At 45.0% G+C, this 21,838-nt stretch overlaps 1 protein-coding gene across 6 annotated transcripts in view; it reads left to right on the top strand.

Annotated features, from left to right (window-relative positions):
• Positions 1–21,838, top strand: part of LOC118659681 (FERM domain-containing protein 4A) — a 98,479-nt gene that overhangs the window by 50,840 nt on the left and 25,801 nt on the right. For all 6 annotated transcript variants that reach the window (XM_036315931.1, XM_036315935.1, XM_036315933.1 and 3 more), the window contains 3 exons: positions 14,941–15,074; positions 18,805–18,927; positions 20,768–20,996. In XM_036315931.1, the coding sequence (XP_036171824.1) occupies positions 14,941–15,074; positions 18,805–18,927; positions 20,768–20,996 (486 nt within the window). The remainder of the gene's footprint in view (positions 1–14,940; positions 15,075–18,804; positions 18,928–20,767; positions 20,997–21,838) is intronic.

Raw genomic sequence — 21,838 nt, 5'->3', positions numbered from 1 at the left:
TCACCCTGCGGTTAGAGCCTGAAGAATGATCCTTGAATGTGAGGCTGAGGCTCCCAGGGGAGGCCCCCTTCTCTTGATTTAGGAAAGACGATAGGGCAATAGAGGGAGAGACCATAAAACAGGAAACTTCCATCCCTCAACTCAACAAAGGGAATTTCTAGAACCTGGAAATCTGGTCACCCCTCCTTCTGGGCCTGCTGATTGCTGCTTCTCTGTCTTTTCTTGTCCCAGGAGGAAACACCTTCCCTTGAGGCAAGTCCTTAGAAATTCCTTTTGGAAGGCACCTGCTTCCCAAGCCCCACAATGCACAAATCTAGGCGAGGCTCCCACCCTGTTCTTTTTGTCCTTTCATGTCCTCTTGCTTAACTGCTTCTTGAAAATGCCTTTAGTCATGTGCTCCCGCAGACTGGGAGGGCATTGCTCCTCCAGCAGAGCCCTGGTTTTAAACACTTTTTATTACACTTGCCAGACCCTATGTTCTATCTTTTGTTCAGAAAATATGAAACATATAACCTACTAGGGGCCCAGAGCATGAATTCATGCACCTTGAAAGGAACTGTGGGCTGCGGCAGGGGGTGTTGGGGGTGGGGGGGAGAGCAAGGGCGGATCTTGGCCCATCCTCTGTGCCCCCGCCTGGCCCTTCCCGCCATGGTCCTAGGTCCCCTGTCTGCTGGCAGCCCTGCTCGTGGCCGCTGCTCACACCTGCTGCCCAGATCACTCCTCAGGAGCAGGGGGAGGTTGAGAAGCCCTCAGGGGTGATCGGGGCTGGCACCAGGTGCTGGCAGCGGTTGCAAGAGGCAGCTCCGGCACTGGCTTCGGGTATGAATGGGGTGCAAGCGCCCGGCAGACCACGATGCATGGGAGCAAGGAATTTTCAGTAACCACCAGAGGCTTGCCCCACTGACAGTGACCGGCGTCCCGCCTTGGTCTGACATCCCCACTCACCTGCTCCACCATCCTACTGCAGATGATGCCCGCCAAGTTCTGCGCACTTTCGCCGCCCACCATGTTCCACGCATGCCCCTTGGTGGTCAGCGCACATCATAGTGACTGGTTGTTCAGTTGTTTGGTTGTTCCGCCGTTTAGTGTATTTGCATATTAGGGTTTTATATATATAGATATCCTCTTTGATCAGTTGACTTCTTTCCTTCTAATCTACTGCCTCATGTTTTGGAAAAAGAAAAAAAAAAAAAAAAAAAAAAGGATGGTCCTTAAAAGCATTTTGAGATATTTTCTACTTCTAGCCCACTTTCTGACATCTAGTAGGTGCTCAATACACAATTTTTAAAAATTGTTTGCATTATATTCTCATGACTTACTCATATTATAACTGGAAATTTGTACCTTTTGACTTCCTCACCCCTTTCACCAACCCTCTCTGGCAACTACCAATCTGTTCTCTTTCTCTGTCTTAGTTCACTTAGCATAATGCTTATGTTGCTGCAAATGACAAGATTTCATTCTTTTTTATGGTTGAATAATATTCCATTGTGTGTGTGTGTGTGTGTGTGTGTGTGTGTGTGTGTGTGTCTACACCACATTTTCTTGCTTTATCTATTCGTTCAGTGCTGGACATTTAGCTTGTTTTCATATCTTGGCTATTGTGAATAATGCTTCTGTGGACGTGGGGTGAAGTTGATGATTTAGTTTTCTTCAGATAAATACCCAGAAATGGAATTGCTGGGTCATATGGAAGTTCCATTTTTAATTCCTTGAGGAACCTCCATGCTGTTTCCACAGTGGCTGCACCAGTTTATCTGTTTCCCGCATCAGCAGTGCATCCGTGTTCCCGTTTCTTCACATCCTTGACAACACTTGTTGTTTCTTGTCTTTTTGGTAATAGCCATCCTAACAGGTGTGAATAATAGCTCATTGTGGTTTTAATTTGCATTTTCTCACTGACTAATGATGCTGAGTATCTTTTCATGTACCTGTTGGCCATCTGTCTTCTTAGAAAAGTGTTCAGATTCTCTGTCCATTTTTAATCAGGTTGTTTGTTTTCCTGCATGTATAGGTGGGGATGTTTCAGCACACGCTCAGTCAGGAAACATAGTTATACATACATCATATATTCAAATATGGTGGCAGATGTCCTTCCTTGGGGGAGACTTTAGTACCGTAACAGGGGAATAATGAGAACAGTTCCCGAGGAGTCCCTGGAGCCCCTTCAGCTGCTCCAGTAGGTCTCAGGTGGTGGTTTCAGCTTGTTCACCCCCTGGTTCTGTAAAATACCCTGGCCTTGTTCTTGAAAAACAGTTCTAGCAGTTATCAAAGTTAGGGATTGTAAAGGTATGGATAAACATCTAAGTCTTGGTCTTTCTGTGAAAGTTCCAGCAAGTTACAAGATAGCATTACACTCACTTTATAAATTTCAGAGTCAGATAAGTGGGGTTACAGGTTAATAGTGGCAAAGTTGTAAGCGCTAAACCAGCGATGGCGAACCTATGACACACGTGTCAGAGGTGACACGTGTGTCAGAGGTGACATGCTAACTCATTTTTTGGTTGATTTTTCTTTGTTAAGTGGCATTTAAATATATAAAATAAATATCAAAAATATGTCTTTGTTTTACTATGGTTGCACATATCAAAAAATTTCTATATGTAACACGGCACCAGAGTTAAGTTAGGGTTTTTCAAAATGCTGACACGCCGGGTTCAAAAGGTTCGCCATCATTGCTCTTCTAAACAAAGATTAATCTGTGCTAGGTTACCTGTTAGGCTCAGGTGTACATTTTTTACATTATCAGATATGTGGTTTGCAATTAATTTCTCCCATTCAGTAGGTTGCCTTTTCTTTTTGTTGATGGTTTCCTTTGCTGTGCAGAAGCTTTTTATTTTATGCAGTCCCACTTGTCTATTTTTACTTTTGTTGCCTTTGTTTTCAGTGTCAAATTCAAAAACATGGTCACCAAGACTGATGTCAATCATACATGATTATTGAAATTAAAATTTTTTCATTGATTTGAGAGAGGGAGAAAGAGAGCGAGATATATTAATTTGTTGTTCCATTTATCTATGCATTCATTGGTTGATTATTATATGTGCCCTGACCGGGAATCAAACCCACAACCTTGGTGTATTGGGACGATGCTATAACCAACTGAGCTACCTGGCCAGGCCAGCCAGAAATTAAATTGTGAAGAGTACTAGTAAGAATCCTGCATGGCTCCATTTTAGGAACCGTCTATGTTCCCAGAATATATGATATCTTGGGCCTGCTAAGAACTCTCATATATCTGCCAAAAACTCTCATATACTTGCTGCCAACATTTTTCCTCAAATTGTACTGTGTCACTTTTGTCATGCTGGTATTAGACCTTTAAACGTTAATCTTGTCAGATCAGGCTCCTACTGCAAATCATGTCCATTCTTGTTATCTTTCATTCATCCTTCCATTTTTGCACCCAAATTGTGGTGTAACTGAGCCACGTAACACTGTATTATCTCTCTGGTATAAGCATATTTTCTAGCTCCCAAAATTTGGTAGGGACTATACACAGCATTCAAAAAAGTATAGCTCCTCTCCTCACAGAGTTTGCATACTATTTTTGAGTATCTTTTCATGTACCTGTTGGCCATCTGTCTTCGTAGGAAAAGTGAAGGTGATTTTCCTTTTGAAAGAAGGGCATATGATTACCTCTAAAATTATTGAAGTCCAGTACATGGCATCTGAGGTCTAAGATGCTATAGAAATGATGAGACCTCATTGGTGTCTATTAAAGAAGTCAAAGGTTCACAGTTACTGATGCCATGAGCCAGCAGCTAGGATTTCAAATAGAAAAGATCCGCGCTGAAGCGATGTATTAAGGCTTGGGGCCAGAACACCTTACTTCTTTGGTGGTAATACATAGGTCTCCCCGTGTGAGACCTGGAATCCCATATCCTAGTAGAGACCCATAGAGAGCCTTCTGAGTCTGAGCTGCAAGGTGTGTGTCAGAATGAAAGGGATGAGGTCCTCACCTCCTGGTCCAGGTCTGGATGGGATTCTGAGCTGAGGAAGTTGATGGAACCCACGTTGTGAATCCATGTGTGAAGGGATTCAGGTAGCCAGGCTTCCAAAGGGTGTGAGGATCCTGTCCTCAGGTCACATCTGCTGAGAGATGGCCTGGTTTCCCAGCGGCCCCTGGAAGAGGGGATGTTGAGGCAGCTCCTCCAAGCCAGGCTGGCAGAGCCCTACTCCTGCTCTCCACAAGCCCGGCCTGGCTTGGCCTCACAGGCCCGGTGAGGTGGGTGCTCAGTAAGCCTGCTGACTGACCACTGCAGGGGGAGCGGGGGCCACTGGATTCTCTCTGCCCTGAGGGAGCATTGCTTTGCTCATTGGTGTTTCAGGTCACCAGTTTGTGGAGGTTCAAATAGAGTTTGAGAGGACAGCTCTGAATTCACATCACTTGGTTATGGAGTTTTCAGAGTTCAAGTATCTGAAATCCTTTTTTTGTGAGAACTTGGATGGGTGTTTTCCTCTCTCCCCAACCCCCATTTCTTGAAATCCTATAAAGGATCACAGAGGAAAGAAAAATGGAATAACAAAACAGAGAAAATGACAACTGGTTTGTTGTTCATAGCTCCTCTGAAAGTGGGAGAGAGCATGTGGGATGGTCCTCAGCACCGTTCCGGAGACCTGCCGGCACAGAACAGTTCGGATTTCAGTGGGAGTGCAGCCGCCAAGGGCGATGAGCTGTTGTTCTCAGCCACCAACTCGCTTAGGAAATACCCAGTGTTCTGCAGGCCGATGTGCCTCATTGCAATAACCACCCAAACACAAAATATGTCTGTGCGTCCTTTCTTAAATAAATGGAACAGAAGACTGAGGTAGCCTTTTTTTAAAGAAATGTAGAGGCGTAAGTCACCCATTCCCTCCCAAAATCACACATGTTGTAACTATAAACAGGAATGCGATGGCAGTTGAGTTACCTTCACTGTGATCAGCAGGATTGTAAAGAATGTGGTGATGATGCGGGTTTTAAAAAACACACACACAACCTGCGGTCTGCTGTTACCCCTCAGCTCTGATATTTTCCGTTCTGGAAAAGCCGTGTTGTGCTAGGCCTGGGGCATCGCTTCACCTGGGGTCAGTGCACATGCATTACTCACCGCCTCACACATTCTCATTCTCTGAATGCTAGCACTTCCTCCCATTGTGAGGAAGTTTATTAATAACTAATGTAACAATGAGGATGCCAGCTATCTCATCTCTCCATACAGACAAGTGGTCTGATCGGCGCCTGCCAGCTTTATGGCCGTGGCTTTGTTCAGCTCAAAACACACTGCCTTATGCTGGTATCAGTCATGTGGTTTTTGGTGTGTTGTTGTTCTCTTTGTCTTCATCCTTTCTTTTTTGTTCTCACTTTACCCCCTCCTGCATCTCTGTCCAGCATCTCCACGTTCTCTGTTATGTAGCAGCTGCCTGTCCCTGTAGGTCTAATGACAGCAGGATGCCAAGGGCTTTCATTTTGGTCCTGACCTCCGGGCTCTGCAGATGGGCACAGCCCTGCAGCCACAGCCAAGGGCGTGTTCACGCTGGACCATGCCACCAGTGAGGGCTGTGAAATCTCCTTCTGTGGGATGGATGTTTCTGGACTTGTTAGAGCAGGACAGGCCTGAGTCAAAATTGAGATGATAAAATGTTTGTTCCTTTCTACTCTCATAATGGGGAAATAAAACCCACTAAAGTGGTTTAAACCGATGTATTTATGCTTTCAGGTATTCCTAGTAAAGGAGTATTTGCCTACTAAAGAGAACCGAACAGAATGGCAATTTGTAACCTAAATGAATGATTTTCCAGTGATGAAATTTTAAACACTGAAAAAGAAATACCACATCAGCTCTCACAGGCGTTGCTTTGTTCCCGTGTAGGCCAGCCCTCTCAGTATTGCAATAGAATAACAGTCTCGGAGCCAGAAAGATAAGCCCCTGATTTCACAGTTTAAGAAATGGAAACTGTATGAGTTACTCTTAAATAGTAGTTTCAACTAGGTATTTTACCAGATGCTGCTGCTAATTTTTATGATCAATTATTCAATTTCTTCTCTCTCTCTTTTTCTCCCCCCGCCCCCCCTCCCGCCTCTTCTCCCCCCTTCTCTCCCTGCCCTCTCTCATATTATAGTTGTGCTCTTCACCCTGTGGTGAAGGTGCCCGGAGCCCTGGCATCTGGCCACGTGAGAAAGCCATCCCAGACACTCTAGCTACCATCAAAGGTGCTTACCTTTCAAAGATCTTCCATTTCTACTGTTTCAAAGGAACTGTTTTATTTTTACAATTTCTGACCCTGATGACAAGTGTGCCAAGCATGCAGTTTTCATGCTAAAAATCACATTTATTCTCTGAACCCATCTCCAGGTACCACGTGTGTACCTTGAAAGCTGTGGTGTGCCGTTGTTTCATACGGTCTCCCAGGACATCTTTTAAGTGTGGGATTCATAATTGATGATGTGCATGGCAAATAAATATCTCTTCGTCATATAGGAGAATTCAGACCCTTCCTGCACATTCACTCCTGGGTGTCTGCCAAAATTTGTCCTTATGACTTTTACAGATCTGCCGGGAATGTGCCTTCTTTATTTTATTATTTTCCCTGAAGGCCTATACAGATTGTCATTTCCTTCACTTACTTTCAGGACAACAGCCTTCTTTCCTCTTTGGGGCGTGGTTTGTTTCAATTTCCCCCCCTCAGAGAAAAAAGCACCCCTTCTTTCTTCTGAGATCAGTGGGCAGGTCATCAGTATTCCAGCTGTGTGACCAGAGTGCCACGCTCCTGAGAACATGCTCTTCATAGGATGCATGCTCATATCCTGCGCTGAGTAGTCAGGGGCTTTTGAAAGATTGGAGCAGATTCTCCCTCACAGCTGAACAAGGATATCCTGGAGAAGAGGAGATTGTGTGTGTGTGTGTGTGTGTGTGTGTGTGTGTGCGCACCCTCCCCCCATACACATACCACACACACATACATACACACACACGTCCTGCCCAGGGAGCTGGCTGCCCACTGGGGGAAGTCTGGAGTTCCCCAGCTGGATGGGGCAGTTTCTCCGGAAACTGCCAGAGTTAGCACAACAGGTTTCACCATATTTTCACCAATAAAACCTCCACAGCACCGGGCGCTCACTCAAAAGATTCCCAGATACCCACTGAAAATGACCTCTGACCTTGAGCACGTCACCCAGACTCTCCTGGCCCTGTTTGATAGAACTTATCTTCTTTGAGATCAGATCTTTTTCTCCTCTTCCCCGGCCAGATTATTGGTGGCCTATTTCTATAAAATCGTTTGGATTTTCATTGAAACATAATAAAGTAACCAAAAACACACACAAGATTATATTTTCAGCCTAGTATCATTCAGATTGGTAGTTACTGCGCCATAACTGGGGTGGAAGGGCTCACTAGAGAACTGATCTGACGCTTAGTTTTCCTGCTGGTGAAACACAGGGAGCACCTCACCTGTGCAGACCAGACTAGGGTGACCGCCAGCTCCCAGGTTGTCTAATTGGTACCAGCCTGGGGGTTCCTTCCCTGTGTGGCAGCTGTTGCCTCTCACCTTCCCGGGGCTTCTCTCCTGCCTCCCCCACGTGGGCAGCTTTTCATGTTAGGACAGGGCTCTCAAGGCTGGGATCCGGTCTAGTTATCGGTCTCCCACCCACCTGCACAGGAAGGTGCTCCAGAGACATGTTTCATTGGCATATCTGAAGAACCTCCCTGGTTCCACCTCCTCCTTCCTTCTCTCTGCATGTCCATCCGCACAACACGTGGGAGGGGTCGGGGCTGGACATGCAGGTGTGACTGCACACTGCACCATTTACTACGGTGACTCAGCAGTCACCAAAACAGGAAGTTCCTACCCTTGTGGTGTTTCCATTCTAGGGCCAATATAGCCCACACAGAGCCCAGTCAGAATCCCAGCTCTGCCTTCCTACCTCCCGGTGACTTCTATGAAAACGGGGACTCTGTGTTTGTGATGATTAAATGAAGTGGAACATGTGGGAAGCTCCTGTAAGGAATTCTGTAAAAATCCACTTGCTTTTTTCCTTTCTCCTCACTAGTTTTCTGAATGTATGCAGCCAGGAACACTATTTAATACAAATAACTATGAATATTCACGTAGCACCTATGTTCTGAACTCTGTTCTAAGCATCTGTCAAATATTATCTCATCCAATTCTCCCAACCTTTGAAGAAGCCCCGTTTTTATTCCCATATTACAGGAGAGGATACTGAGATGTAGTTCATGTAACATTACCAGGCCCTTCAGCTAGTAAGTCGTGGACCTGGGACATAAGCCCAGACCTGTTCCCTCTAAACTGCTAGGCTGTGGACTTCAGCCTCAGGAAGCCACAGGATCAAGGTATGTTTTCCAAACCATATTTAGGTCACTCTTTCCTATACACTTGGTACTGCTCTAAACTTCTATTAACAACTAGAAAGTATTTATGTATTGCTTATATCTTCCAAAAATATTCAAATCACCTCTGATGTTCTTTGCCTCCTGACCCATTCATTATGGGTAGACAGCCCTTTTGAAGTAACTTGGCCACTGTTTGGTCAGTTCATAAGTTTTGAGATCCCACTTCTGACTCCAGTAGTTTTCTATCTTCCTACTTTTATAATCCCAAAGGCAGCTCCGATTAATCTGTTTAGCATACAGGTATTTGCTTTGGACTGTTGATAAGATGACGAAATAAATTCTTTAGGTGCTGGTTGATCATTAGACATTCCCTTCCAATTTGAGGCAAATTGTCGCAGTAACTGGGGAAGGACCGGAGTTGGCAGGGTGCCCGTCTTTTCTAGGTGCGGGAATCGTAAGGGAAAGAGGGAAGGTGGCACTGGATGTGAGCATACTTTTGTACAAGCTGCAAAAATCACCGCCAGAGGCACGAGGGAACTGCCTGAGTAAGTGGTTTATTAAATAATAGATTCTTCAGGTTTGGAGGGCTCTTGGAGGTAGGTTAATTGGTCATTTCTAGAAGGGAACATCATGACTACCAGAGTTGGTAACCCGAGGCTTTACACATTCAGGTCTGTGATGGAAATCCGGGTCTCTTTCCTGTCCTTCACTGCCCCTTTCAAAGATTAGACTTACACTTTTTAATTTCTGAGGGACTAAATTTATAGCCTTGGGGTGTTCTTGCCTATTTGTGTGGGTTCAAATAAGTGGAAATGGATAAACCGTGGTAACAGAGAGTTTCTGTACCTTTAGGCAAGTCTATGTGCTGATTTGAAATGATTTCGGTGTCTAGAATCACTTTGGACATGGTCACAATCCTTTAGTTTGTTAAGATCCCCATAGACCAGAGCCCCTGAGGCCCTTCCCTGATTGGGTGTCTCCTGGAATCACTATCTCTTCAGGGAATTAGCCAGGATTCTCTGCCTCCTGCTTTCTGGCTAACTTGCTGGCCTCCCTTTAGGATGTCAGCTGTGCCATTCAGGGGATGCCTAGAGGATTGTTGTGGACACCGTGGGAATCTCCTCAACATCACAGACCACTTGGGGCTCCTTCTCTGATGCCCTTTGGTTTCTTTCTATGGAACTGTTACTGAGGCATCATTGTCGCTAGGAACTTGACCACTTCTCCTCATGATTGGCATATTTGCCTGGTTGCAGGTAACGTCCCACAGGCTTAGATCCCACAAGCTCTGAAATAAAGTCACCTGGAGAACTCAGAGCCCTTGTCCAAGAGCAAGGAATTTTGCTTTAGAGAAACAGAGGCACTGGGAACCTCTTTCAGATGCAATCTGACATGAACCTGAATGCATATCTCCTTAAGCAATGGTGAAGAGGTGGTCTCAATGATTTCTCTCTCTAATTCTATGGTGTGTGTGTGTGTGTGTGTGTGTGTGTGTGTGTGTGATGTACATGTAGGGATATATATGCACTCACTCATGTTAAATCTTCACCCAAGGTTGAGGAGTTACCTATTTATTCCAGGCACACACAGTGGTGTCATATGCATTATTTCACTTAGTCTTTACAACAGATTAAGGAGGGCAGGTCAGTATCCCAAGGTCACACATCTAGTAAGTGGTTTAGAGTTCATCAAACTCAGAACTGTCTGACCCTCCACTCAGGTATCCTTATGGCTAAAATGGAAATCCACATGGCCAGGCCAGGCTGGCTGAGTTTGCAGAGATTTAACTTGGTGCTCTGCACCACATTTCTCGTGAAGCAATATCCAGAATAAAGGAGTAAAAGAGCTAGACTTAGTGGTGCCAGACATGAAGAGGGCCTCTTGAGCCATCTAGTCTGTCTTATGTGGGTTGGCTATTTAGGTTAATTATTATGAATAAAATAATTTAGGTAGTGCTAATGAGCCCTATAACTCAAGACCAAAGCTTAACTAATCCCACAACTAGAGACAGAATGATCTAAAAACATTGTGCTTTACCTCCCAGAGTTTAATGTTGTGTGACTTTTGCCATCCTTGAACAGATTAATTCTTATATTTGACTGCATCCAGCATCATTTCCTATGGAGAGGCTAGGCAGGGGTGAAAGGGGAAAACAATGAAGTTTTCACGTGAGCTAGAGATCCTTTCATCTTTCTTGGACCCAAGTGTCCCCAGGCCTGTTTTTTCAGTCCAAAGTATGACTTCCTTCCAGTATTATTTTACATTCTTATTAATTCTTCAGATGATAGAACAGAGCATACCTCATAAGTAGTTCCTGTGTTCTCAAATGTAATTGGTGACTATGACAACGAGAACCAGAGAAGATTCAAAGTGACTTAGTATGTGATATTGGATGGATATAAACTTGGAGATAGTACTGATAGCACGGGGTCATAGACTTAAGGAAGGAGAGCACTTGAACTGAACCATTCAAAAAGGGGAGCCCTGTCTGGCTGTGTGTTGCATGAACATAACACCATGTGGATTTAGTGTCTAAGAACCATGAGGTAATGGAGACTTCCTAAGAGGCACACTTTTGTTCAGGATTGCTGTTGAGTTTGGAAACCTGTGATTGAAGCATGACAAAATCCAAAGAAGAGGTACCAAAATGATTAAAGGTTTGGAAGGTAGGCACTATAAAGAAACGACTTACAGGTACTAGATTTCTTTACCAACATGAGGTACAACTTGACTAGAGCATCCAAGTGTGACTGACAACATTTGTTTGTTTGTTTATTCCAGTTAATACTTACGAGCCACTGTGGAGGCATAAAGATGATACTCTCCTGCAGTTACATATTTTCTCTATTTCACACTAGAATGGGGTGAGGGAGAAAAAAGCCCAAAATGGAGTCAAAATAGACTGATACTGATTGTTTTCTTCGTGTTGAGTTGTATGTATATTTTCAATATTAATCCCTTATCATTGATGAAAACCTTCTTCCATTCAGTAGGCTGTCTTTTTGTTTTATTAATGTTACCTTTGCTGTGCAAAAACTCTTTAGTTAAATGGAGTCCCACTTGTTTATTTTTCCTTTGCCTAATGAGACATATTGGAAAAAAAAATTACCAAGAACAATATCTAACTTCTACTACCTATGTTTGGTTCTAGGAGTTTTATGGTTTCACGTCTTACATTTGTTTTTAATCAATTTTGAATTTATTTTTGTATATGGTGTAAAAAAGTGGTCTATTTTTTTTTTGCATGTATCTGTCCATTTTTCCCAAAACTATTTATTGGAGACACTATCTTTATCCCATTGTATATTCTTTCCTCCTTTGCCATGGATTAACTGACCATATGGCTGTGGATTTATTTCTGAGCTTCATATTCTGTTTCATTGACTTATGTGTCTGTTTTTATGCCAGTACCATACTGTTTTGATTACTATAGCCTTGTACTATAACTTAATATCAGGTAGCATAATTCCTCCAACTTTGTTGTTCTTTCTCAAGATTGCTATGCCTATTCAGGGTCTTTTGTGGCTCCATGTAAATTTTAGGAATATTTGTTCTAGTTCTGTGAGAAACATTGATATTTTGGTAGGAATTGCATTGAATCTATAAATTGCTTTGGGTAGTATGGACATTTAAACAATGTTAATTCTTTCTATCCATGATCATAATATATGATTACATTCATTTGGTTCTTCTTATTTTCTTCTTCAATGTCTTATAATTTTATGAGGACAGGTCTTTTACCTCCTTGTTAAATTTATTCCTAGGCATTTTATTTTATTTTGATGCAATTATAAATGGCATTGTTTTCTTAATTTCTCTTTCTGATAGTTCATTATTGGAGTATAAAAAGACAACCAATTTCTGAATATTAACTATGTATTCTACCTTGCTGAATTCATTTATCAGTTCTAATGGTCTTTTAGTGGAATCTTTAGGGTTCTCTCTGTATAGTATCATAGCATCTGCAAATGACAGTTTTACTTCTTTCCAATTTGGATTCCTTTTATTTCTTTTTCTTGTCTGATTGCTGTGGCTAGGATTTCCAATACTATGTTCAACAAAACGGTGAAGGGTAGATATCTTTGTCTTGTTCAAGATCTTAAAGAAAAATCCTTCACCTTTTCATTACCGAGTATGATATTAGCTGTGGGTTTGTCATATATGCCCTTTATTATGTTACCAGAGGCCCGGTGCACAAAAATTTGTGCATTGGCGGCGAGGGGGGCGGGTATCCCTCAGCCCCACTTGTGTCCTCTCACAGTCTGGGACCCCTCGGGAGATAACAACCTGCTGGCTTAGGCCCACTCCCAGGTGGCAGAGGGCAGGCCCAATCCCTAGGTGCCTGCCCTGCAGTTCCTGATCGGGCTCAGAGCAGGGCTGACTGAGGAGTTGGGGTACCGCCCCCTGTCATGCACAAAGCAGGGCAGATCAGGAGGTTGTGATGCCACCCTCAGACATGCTCAGGGTAGGGCCGATTGAGGGGTTGGTGCGCCGCCCCCTGTCACACTCAAGGCAGGGTCGATGGGAAGGTTGCGGTGCCACCCCCTGTCACGCACAGAGCAGGGCTGATCAGGGGGTTGGGGAGCTCCCCCCTGTCATGCACAGAGCAGGGCCGATTGGGGGTTTGGGGCGCTGCACCCTGTCACACTCAAGGCAGGGTAGGTGGGGAAGTTGGGGCACCACCCCCTGTCACCCACAGAGCAGGGAGTAGGGAGCCTGGGGCCACTCACTCCTCAGAGAGGACCTCTGCAGCCGATGTCCCTTTCGATTCCTAATTGCCACGAGTGGGTGTGGGACCTGCCTGTTCTGCGTTTCCACCCCTTTTACCAATCTCTTTGTGGCTTCTTCTATATATGTTTAGTTATAGGATTTCTATTCATCTTGTCTTCAGGTGGTTCTTCATGTAGGTTCTGAATTTTGTTTTAATTTTGATGTGATTGTGGGAGGAGGCAAACACAGCATTTCCATCATCTATGTTGACTGGAAGCCCTCTGAGATGTCTTCTTTACCATTAGGAGAAAGTGACCAATTGACTAGGAATTCTGATAGGTTATTCTCATATCTGTTATTCACTGAATTGTTCAAAAATGCTTTACATGGAAATACAGTTGCTAACCCCCCCTTTCCCAAAAGTCCTGCTCGAATTTTTATTGGTATTGCAATGATTCTGTTAATTCCTGAAGTACTGACATCTTTATGGTGTCAAGCTTCTAATCCACAACTACCTACGTCTCTCTATTATTTTAGGTCTGTAATTTATTTTTCAGCAAAAATTTTCGTTGTAGAGATCTTGCATATTTTTCATTAGATTCCTCCCTAGGTGTTCGATGTTGTTTGATTCTGTTGCAACTGGCATCATGTGAGGCTTTTGAAGGCACACTCAGTATAACCTGTCCATGTCTAACACTCTGCCCACCATGGGCATGAGAAGCAAAGTAATACTCAGCCTTTCCTTTTCCAGGTAGCCAGTGCACCGTGCCTACCCCAGCAAAGTGAAAGGGTATAATAGCTTCACTGCAGGAAATTTCAGAATCCAAACATTGCAGCCAAGAAAGTGTGCTTTCTTCTAACCTACATCTCTCTGGTTGGCATGTCAGCTTATTTTCCTCTAGTTTGGTTCACAGTGTGCCTTCACAAAGATTTCATATCTATCAGTCTGCTATTTGAATCATCATTCAGATAGTTCTGCCACATTGTAAAACTATGTGTAGCTCTTAAGAGGGAATTTGCTCATGATATAGTATTAAGTTAAAAAACACAATAAAAATCTAATTTTATTTTTTAAATGTATGGCTTAGATAAACAGGTTAAAAGAAAATGTATGACAGTGGTTATCTTTGGGAGCTTAGCTTCTGGACTATTTTGATACATGTCTGCATTTCCAAAATGTTAATGTCAAACATGCATTTTCTTTGTACTGAGCAAATATATATATATATATATATATATATATATATATATATATACACACACACACACACACACACACACACACACACATCTGTTTTGTTAATCCTTGCCTGAGGATATTTTTTCCATTGAATTTTTAGAGGGGGGGAGAGCGAGAGAAACATTGATTGGTTGCCTCCAGCATGTGCCCTGACTGAGGCAGTGACCCTGTGAAACCCGGTGCCCTTGACGGAGATTCGAACCTGGGACCCTTTGATGCACAGGCCGATGCTCTAACCACTGAGCACACCAGCCAAGGCAAAACATCAGCATTTTTGAATGGAGAAAAAATTAAACTATGTATTAAAATTACTGGCTTGAATTTTACTTTCCCCTTCATTGTACAAAGTCTATTAAACATCACTAGTGAAGTTAAAACAGGTATCTGACATATCTTAAGATAATCAAGAAAGTGAAACTTCTTTTCCAGACGTGTGAATTTTTCTGCCAGTGCCTCTGGTCAGCTGTAAAGTCCACTACTTGCTGAGAATTCTCTCCTCACACTTGGAACCTTGCAACACCTGTTTTATTTCACACTTTCTTGATTCCTGGGGCAAATCCCAGGTCCACAGTGTAGGCTCCAGTTAAATTTCTTAGTGGTCCAGATGTGTGTCCCCCACTGAGCTGGCCTAGTAACCCCACTGTTTATTGACAGGTTCTCAGGAATCGGATAGCTCTCAGTCCGCCAAGAAAGACATGCTGGCTGCCTTGAAGTCCCGGCAGGAAGCGCTGGAGGAAACGCTGCGCCAGCGGCTGGAGGAGCTCAAGAAACTCTGCCTCCGAGAAGCCGTAAGCAGTTACCGTTGCTGCCTGGGGAAGTCTGTATTGTCTGAGCCCTCATCCCCTTCACAGACTTACACAGGGGAGTGGGTCACAAAGAGATCATAGGAGGGAAACAAGAGCTCCGGACACACAAACGTTGGAAATAGCCAACCCCTGTCATGTGCCCCATCAGAAACAGAAGTGACGTTCCTGGGACACCAGGGTACCAGTGCAAGCTGAGTCTCAAGTGGGACCTCACTGGAGACCAGTCATGGTAGCACCTGTAAATAATAATGTTTGCCCGGTGCCCCTTAGTTTATAAAGCATTTTCTCGTATGTTATTACCTCCTTGACTGGAGTGGTTTGCCACCATTTTCTAAGACTTTGTGTCTGAGTTGACTTGTGGCTTTTGTTCCCTTGAGGCTGTTTCAGATACTATATCTTTGGAAATCATGCTGAAAAGCATCACTGGGAATCAATAAAGAAACAGGATTTCACTTGATATATAATTCCCTTTAAAACTCATCTGATGTGACACTCTTTTTTTAAAAAAATGAAGTCTTAGCCTAGTGATATCTTTAAGTTTTATGCATAGCAACATTCCTCAAGCTCCTGTTTGCACTGGTCTCAGGTTTCACTGGGACTCAGAGGCTGTGACAGGCCACTGTTGTATTACTTGAATGTCCACTTCCACCTTCTTTTGTATATTCTGCAGTTCTCTGTTAGCATGTTTGATGAATTGAACTTTTAATGCCATACACCTTACTGTGCATGTGTGTGCATGGACATGTGTGTGCATGTGCTTGCACCTGCACAGGATAGGGCGGGAGCCCTCCAGGGAGCCATTGTAGTTCATATAATGTTACACAGAGCGATACTGGTGAACAGTTGAGAATCGGAAGTATAAAGAGGCTCCCAGACTGTATTCCCCTGCCCTCAGTAATAGTGCCTTGCCCCAGGCCAAATGAACCAGGGGCTTAGAATGAAATCACATTACATTTCCACTTGGCTTAATTAGGTACTGGATTGATTGAAATCGGAGCCAACTCAAACCAGACCCACATTAGCACAAACCCACTGCAAATCTTAGGAAAGCACATGCCCGGAGGAAGGGAGGGAGGGAGGGAGGGAGGGAGGGAGGGGTCCCCAGCAAGCTTTTCCTTGAGGTCCCAAGACTCCCACGGAAAGGTGTGGCTCTCTGGTGATGACCAGCATGTCCTCCTCTGGTTTGCAGCAGCCACCAGCATTTTGTATAAAGAATATGCTTTAAAAATTTAAGAAGTATGGCTTTGGGCGTCTGCATTTAATAATTTGTAAAGACTTGTTTTGTTTTTAATAGAGACAATGTCCCTAAACCCAGCAGGGAGTCAGCATCAGACAATTGGAGAAACATGTCAGGGCAGAGTTAGCATGTGTTAAAGAAGGTCTCACTGTGTCTCTTAAAACTAAAAGCAATTATCAGGAAAACAAAGCTTTCGCTTCTTACAATGTTGACAGCAGAAAACAGCTTGAGCAGAAGGGATACCCTCTCTGGCCCCAGGCAGATTGCTTTGTGACGTCTCCCATTCTGGTCTCTGGACGCCTCTGTAATCTTGGGCAGAAGTACCTCTGTCTGTGCCACACACTGTGTCCCTCCGCTCAGGATGTCGGGGAGCAGTTTGTCCCCTGGGGAGATAGCGGGGCAGCCAGAATGGGGTGGAGCAGAAGCATTTGGCAGAAATACCAATACGAGAATTTAAGAGGAACCAAGCCAAGCCCCACAACAGTGTGTGAAATCCTCCTTCCTCATGTGGCTCTGGCTACATGTGAAATCGGATTAAATGTGGAGAATCGAGGCCTTGAGTTAAAGACCGTCAAGCAGATGGTGGAAAATCAGTAGTCTCGTTTTTTAAAACATAGTATTTTGTTTTAAAACCACAGATACTTTAGACTTGCCATGTTAACCACTTTCCCCTCCTTTTATAAGTTTCAGGTGAAAAAAGGAAAGTCCTAACAATATAGAATTCTCAGTGTGCATGTTGTTTATAAACTGACTTTGAGGGAATCAGATAAACATGTCACAGAATAAACACATAGGACTTTGGCAACATTTGAACCACAATAAAAAAAAGGAAAGAAACAGAAAGGAAGATTGCAGAGCCTTCCACGCTCAGACAGTTTGCCTTTGTCCTCTAGAATGCTTACACGGGACAAAAAGGCCTAGGGCCCATTCTCAGGTGCAGAGTGCTGGTGCACTCCAGGTGCATTCACATGCACGCACCATTGCACATGTCTGTACGCACACCCCAGTGCACACACCACACCCCAGTGAGCACGCACACACACATACACACACACACACACACACACACACAAAACGGTGGGAGAAGCCAGACCACTCCTCTTAGAACAGCGGTTCTCAACCTGTGGGTCGTGACCCCCCTTGGGGGTCAAACGACCCTTTCACAGGGGTCGCCTAAGACCATCGGAAAACACATATATGATTACATATTGTTTTTGTGATTAATCACTATGCTTTAATTATGTTCAATTTGTAACAATGAAATTGGGGGTCACCACAACATGAGGAACTGTATTAAAGGGTCGCGGCATTAGGAAGGTTGAGAACCACTGGCTTAGAAGGTAGATCAGCATCTGGAATCTGCTGGTCCAGGCTTCCCGCCTGTGGGACACTAGCACTGGGCCACCTGAGACAATAGCTTTTCATGACGAAGCTGAACTGTGAACTCTTCCTTGAGTCTGTGCAGCACAGGTATTGATTTGGGGCTAGAAACCAGGGCTGGGCTTTGCCACCTGTGCCATTGGCAGCTCACAGTGGCTCTCCCAGGACTTTCTTTCTCTGGAAGGGACTCCTCACAACTGATACCTTGGCTCCACCACATGGATTAGCTGCTGATTCAGATTTGATCTTTATTTAGCCCAGACATAGCCCCTCATATGGAGCCCAATTCTAATCTGGGCTCATTCCACTGACCTAGTGTTTGCAGGGTCATTGTCACTATGGCCATGTGTCAACTAAGCTCACTGTCATCGTACTCACAACAATTAGATTTTCAGACCCCAAAATATACACTCAACAGATCCGCTTTAATAGATGTGCCAAAAGTACGGGTTTATTTTCAGTTTGTACTGAAACTCTTATTTGTGTACATTTAATGTCTTTTAAGCTCAGCCTGTTCCCTGAGTGTTGGCCTGAGTGGAATAATTCTTATATTTAGTTTCTAATTTGTCATATGCATTTTTCTGGGATTTTCCATATAGACACCACTCTTCCTAAGAAAGACTATGTGGAAGACACTTTAATCTCAGCTATCAGTGAGGGAGGATGGGGTACAGGGGCCCTGCACGGGAGCCAGAAAGATCAGAGTTGTGTGTGGCCCCGCCTGGCACACAGTGGGCATGCAGGAAACACTTGGGAAACTAACAAATGAATCAAATGCAAGGTTTATGATGAAATCTAAAGCAACTTTGTTTATGTGACAGTTACTTTCGGAAGAACTTTTCAAAGTGCATCTGTTCTGTAAAAAAGGATTGCTCTCATCCATTTTTAGAGAAATGAAATCACATTTTAAAAACTCTTATTAACATTCATTTAGGCATTTTGCTTAATAAAGGTACTATTTTGAATGTGTGCTTTGAAGAGTGTGTTGTGTGTGTGTGTGTGTGTGTGTGTGTGTGTGTGTGTGTCTGTCTGTCTCCTGGAAATAAGCACCTGCCCCCTGATTCCGCCTCTCCTCCTGCTGTTGCACATTTGCAGGAGCTGACAGGTAAACTGCCTGTTGAATATCCCCTGGACCCAGGGGAGGAACCACCCATTGTTCGAAGAAGAATCGGGACGGCCTTCAAGCTGGATGAACAGAAAATCCTGCCCAAGGGAGAGGTGCGCCCTTCTTCCTGGTGTTGGGTTCTCTCACATCACCCTCATTTTCTGTTTGCTGGGGCTCCCAGGTTTTCTGTAACAGCTGCAGCATTCCGCACAGTGCCAGCTGCCCTGTCCCCTTCCTGCTCAGTATTTCCCTTCGCCTCTGGTTACATTCGCAGGTTGGTCAGTATGTGGCTCCCAGGGTAGGATGAGCTAGTTGAGTGTTCCTAAGCATTTTGCTTTTAGTGTGCATTGTTTATCTGACAGGATAGGCCTGTCGCAAGCTGTGAGGTTAATCTTGGGAGGACATTCTAATAATGCCCATTGCGTGTCTTTTTAATGGCCTCCCATCCCTGGTTACTAAGAGCCCCAGCCCACTGGTTAGCATGCGGGTAAAGTCACCAGAACACAGTGTCCTGGAGCGGGTAAAAAGGGGGGGGGGCAGTCTGCTGAGATCTGCACCTGGGGGCAGGGGGCGGGTGAATTGGGGGCAGGGCTGCACCAAATGCTTCACCCAAATCTGAATCTTCACCTGGCAGTTTCCTGTTCAGTACAGTAAGTACAATTGCAGAGTCCTTATTTCTTTGGGCCAGATCCAGGGTTAAGTGAGCTACTATATGGAGGAAGTTTAACTTGGGTCTTCACACCGGCTTGATGAGCAATAAACATGAGTAGCTTGAGGTGGAGAAGGGGACATTACAGGACAGGTGCAGCCTGTGGAAGAGGCAGAATTATATTGGGTCAAAACTGAGTCGAGGATGGGTGGGATTTAGAAGACCATCTGGTCAAGTATATCTCAAATCTGCTGTCATCAGAATTACCTGGGGGAACTTCCTCTCCCCTGTGCTGGGCAGATACCAGGAACTCAACTTTTATGAGGAGACCTCACCTTAGTGAGTCCCCCCCCCCCCCCCACAGCCCCATTGTCCTTCCCACAGTCCCATCTCACCGCACCTTCTCACCAGCTGCTTCTTCACACTTGTCAGCAAAATATGCCTTTAGTTCCTGGAGAATTCCATGTGCATCCCCGTCTTCCTCACCTGTCCCTGCATATTTTGGTCGGAAATCCCTCAAAGGAAGGAACGCAGAATTAGCTGGCAGGCTTCAGAGTTGCTCTCTGAAGAACAAACTCCCTTTTCTCTTGAAAATGCACTTGCACCCTCCCCCTCCCACCCCCCCACAGCAGGCGGCCATCTGTACAGACTGGGCTGCCAGCATGTGCTGGGCTCAGTTTTAGTTGTGAGACTATCCTGGGCGTACACAAAGCCAGGGAGCAGTGTTTGAACCAGGGCTGTCAGCACAGCTGGCTGGTGGAGTCCCACTCACAGCTCACTCCATCTTTGTCCCTGCTGACTCATTTCCAGGCTCCAGCACAGAAGGCTCAAAATCTGAGAGACAGAGGGGTGTGGGGAAGGTGGGGGAGAGGGGCACAGTGGAGCCCCCATCAGCAGGCCTGCAGAGCAGGACAGAAAGCTGCTCTGAAAATAGTGTTGCATCCTGTGCCCATTCAAACCGAACGGGTCTGAATTTCCATGAAGGCTTGCTCTTCCTGAACCATGTGGAGACCATGGAGTGAAGCCAGGAGGCCCCAGGCCCTCAGCATTAGGACTCCTTGCTTCTCAATGATGCTCCCATGTGCAGACAACCTTGTCTCCAGAGTGGAACAAGGGCCATGGTCTCAAAAGTGTGTGTGCCCAGCGCACCGGCTGTCAGAGGTTTTAGGAGCAGGATCACTGCATTAGGCAGTGGGTCTGCTGGGCGCCTAGTGCCCTGGTCCCCAGGAGTAAGGAAGGCTGGCTTGCCTTGGGGGGCGTGGGCGGAAAGGACAGAGGTGAAACCCTGGCTCTCCCTCCCACAGGAAGCCGAGCTGGAACGCCTGGAACGAGAGTTTGCCATTCAATCCCAGATTACGGAGGCTGCCCGCCGCCTCGCCAGCGACCCCAATGTCAGCAAAAAACTGAAGAAACAAAGGAAAACCTCCTATCTGAATGCCCTGAAAAAGCTGCAGGAGATTGAGAATGCCATCAACGAGAACCGCATCAAGTCTGGGAAGAAACCCACCCAGAGGGCCTCGCTCATCATTGATGGTCAGTGCTGAGCCCTCCCCACAGCAGCTGCCCTCACTGCCCTGGGAGCGGGCGCCAGGCCTGAGAGTGGGCCAGTGCCCAGCTCCTGGCATGCCCTAAGCAATCTACTTAACCAGTGAGGGCTATTCTGTTAGGAATGCTGACATAGTGCATTTTGACATCATCTGTACTAACTGGTGACGGGACCCATCCAAGCCTGCAGCCATTTCTTTTTAATCCTCACCTGGGGTATGTTTAGACAGAGGAAGGGAGAGAGAAACATCGATGTGAGAGCGAACATCAATCAGTTGCCTTCCATACACGCCCCGACTGGGGGTCGAACCAGCAACCTAGGTGTGTACCCTGACTGGGAATCAAACCTGCAAGCCTTTGGTGCACACAGGGACACTCCTACTCAAGAATATGTCTTCTCTATTTTGCTACCTCTTTCAAATAATGTTTGCATCATACGAGCCCATTTGAATTAGAGAAGGAATTCAGATTCTTCCTAGTTCCTTAGCCTGTTTATTTTTAAAGATATATATATTTTTTAATTTCAGAGAGGAAGAGAAAAGGAGAAGGAGATAGAAACATCAGTGATGAAAGAGAATCATTGATCAGCTGCCTCCTGCATGCCCCACCCGGGGAGCAATCCCACAACCTGGACATGTGCCCTGACCGGGAATCACTATAATCCGGTTCATAGGTCCACTCTTAACCACTGAGCAACACTGGCCAGGCAGCATGATTTTTTTTTTTTTATTTCAAAAGAAAAACACTAAACTTGGTATCCAAAGACCTGTTGCCAGGAGAGTTGAGCAATCCCAAACAAACCAGCTCCCTAGCTGTGCCTCAGTTTCCCC

Source organism: Myotis myotis, unplaced genomic scaffold (assembly GCF_014108235.1).
Source record: "Myotis myotis isolate mMyoMyo1 unplaced genomic scaffold, mMyoMyo1.p scaffold_m19_p_68, whole genome shotgun sequence".
In the NCBI taxonomy this organism is placed as follows: Eukaryota; Metazoa; Chordata; class Mammalia; order Chiroptera; family Vespertilionidae; genus Myotis; species Myotis myotis.
Note: the sequence above shows the minus strand (reverse complement) of the source record. Positions and strands in the feature narration are given on the sequence as shown.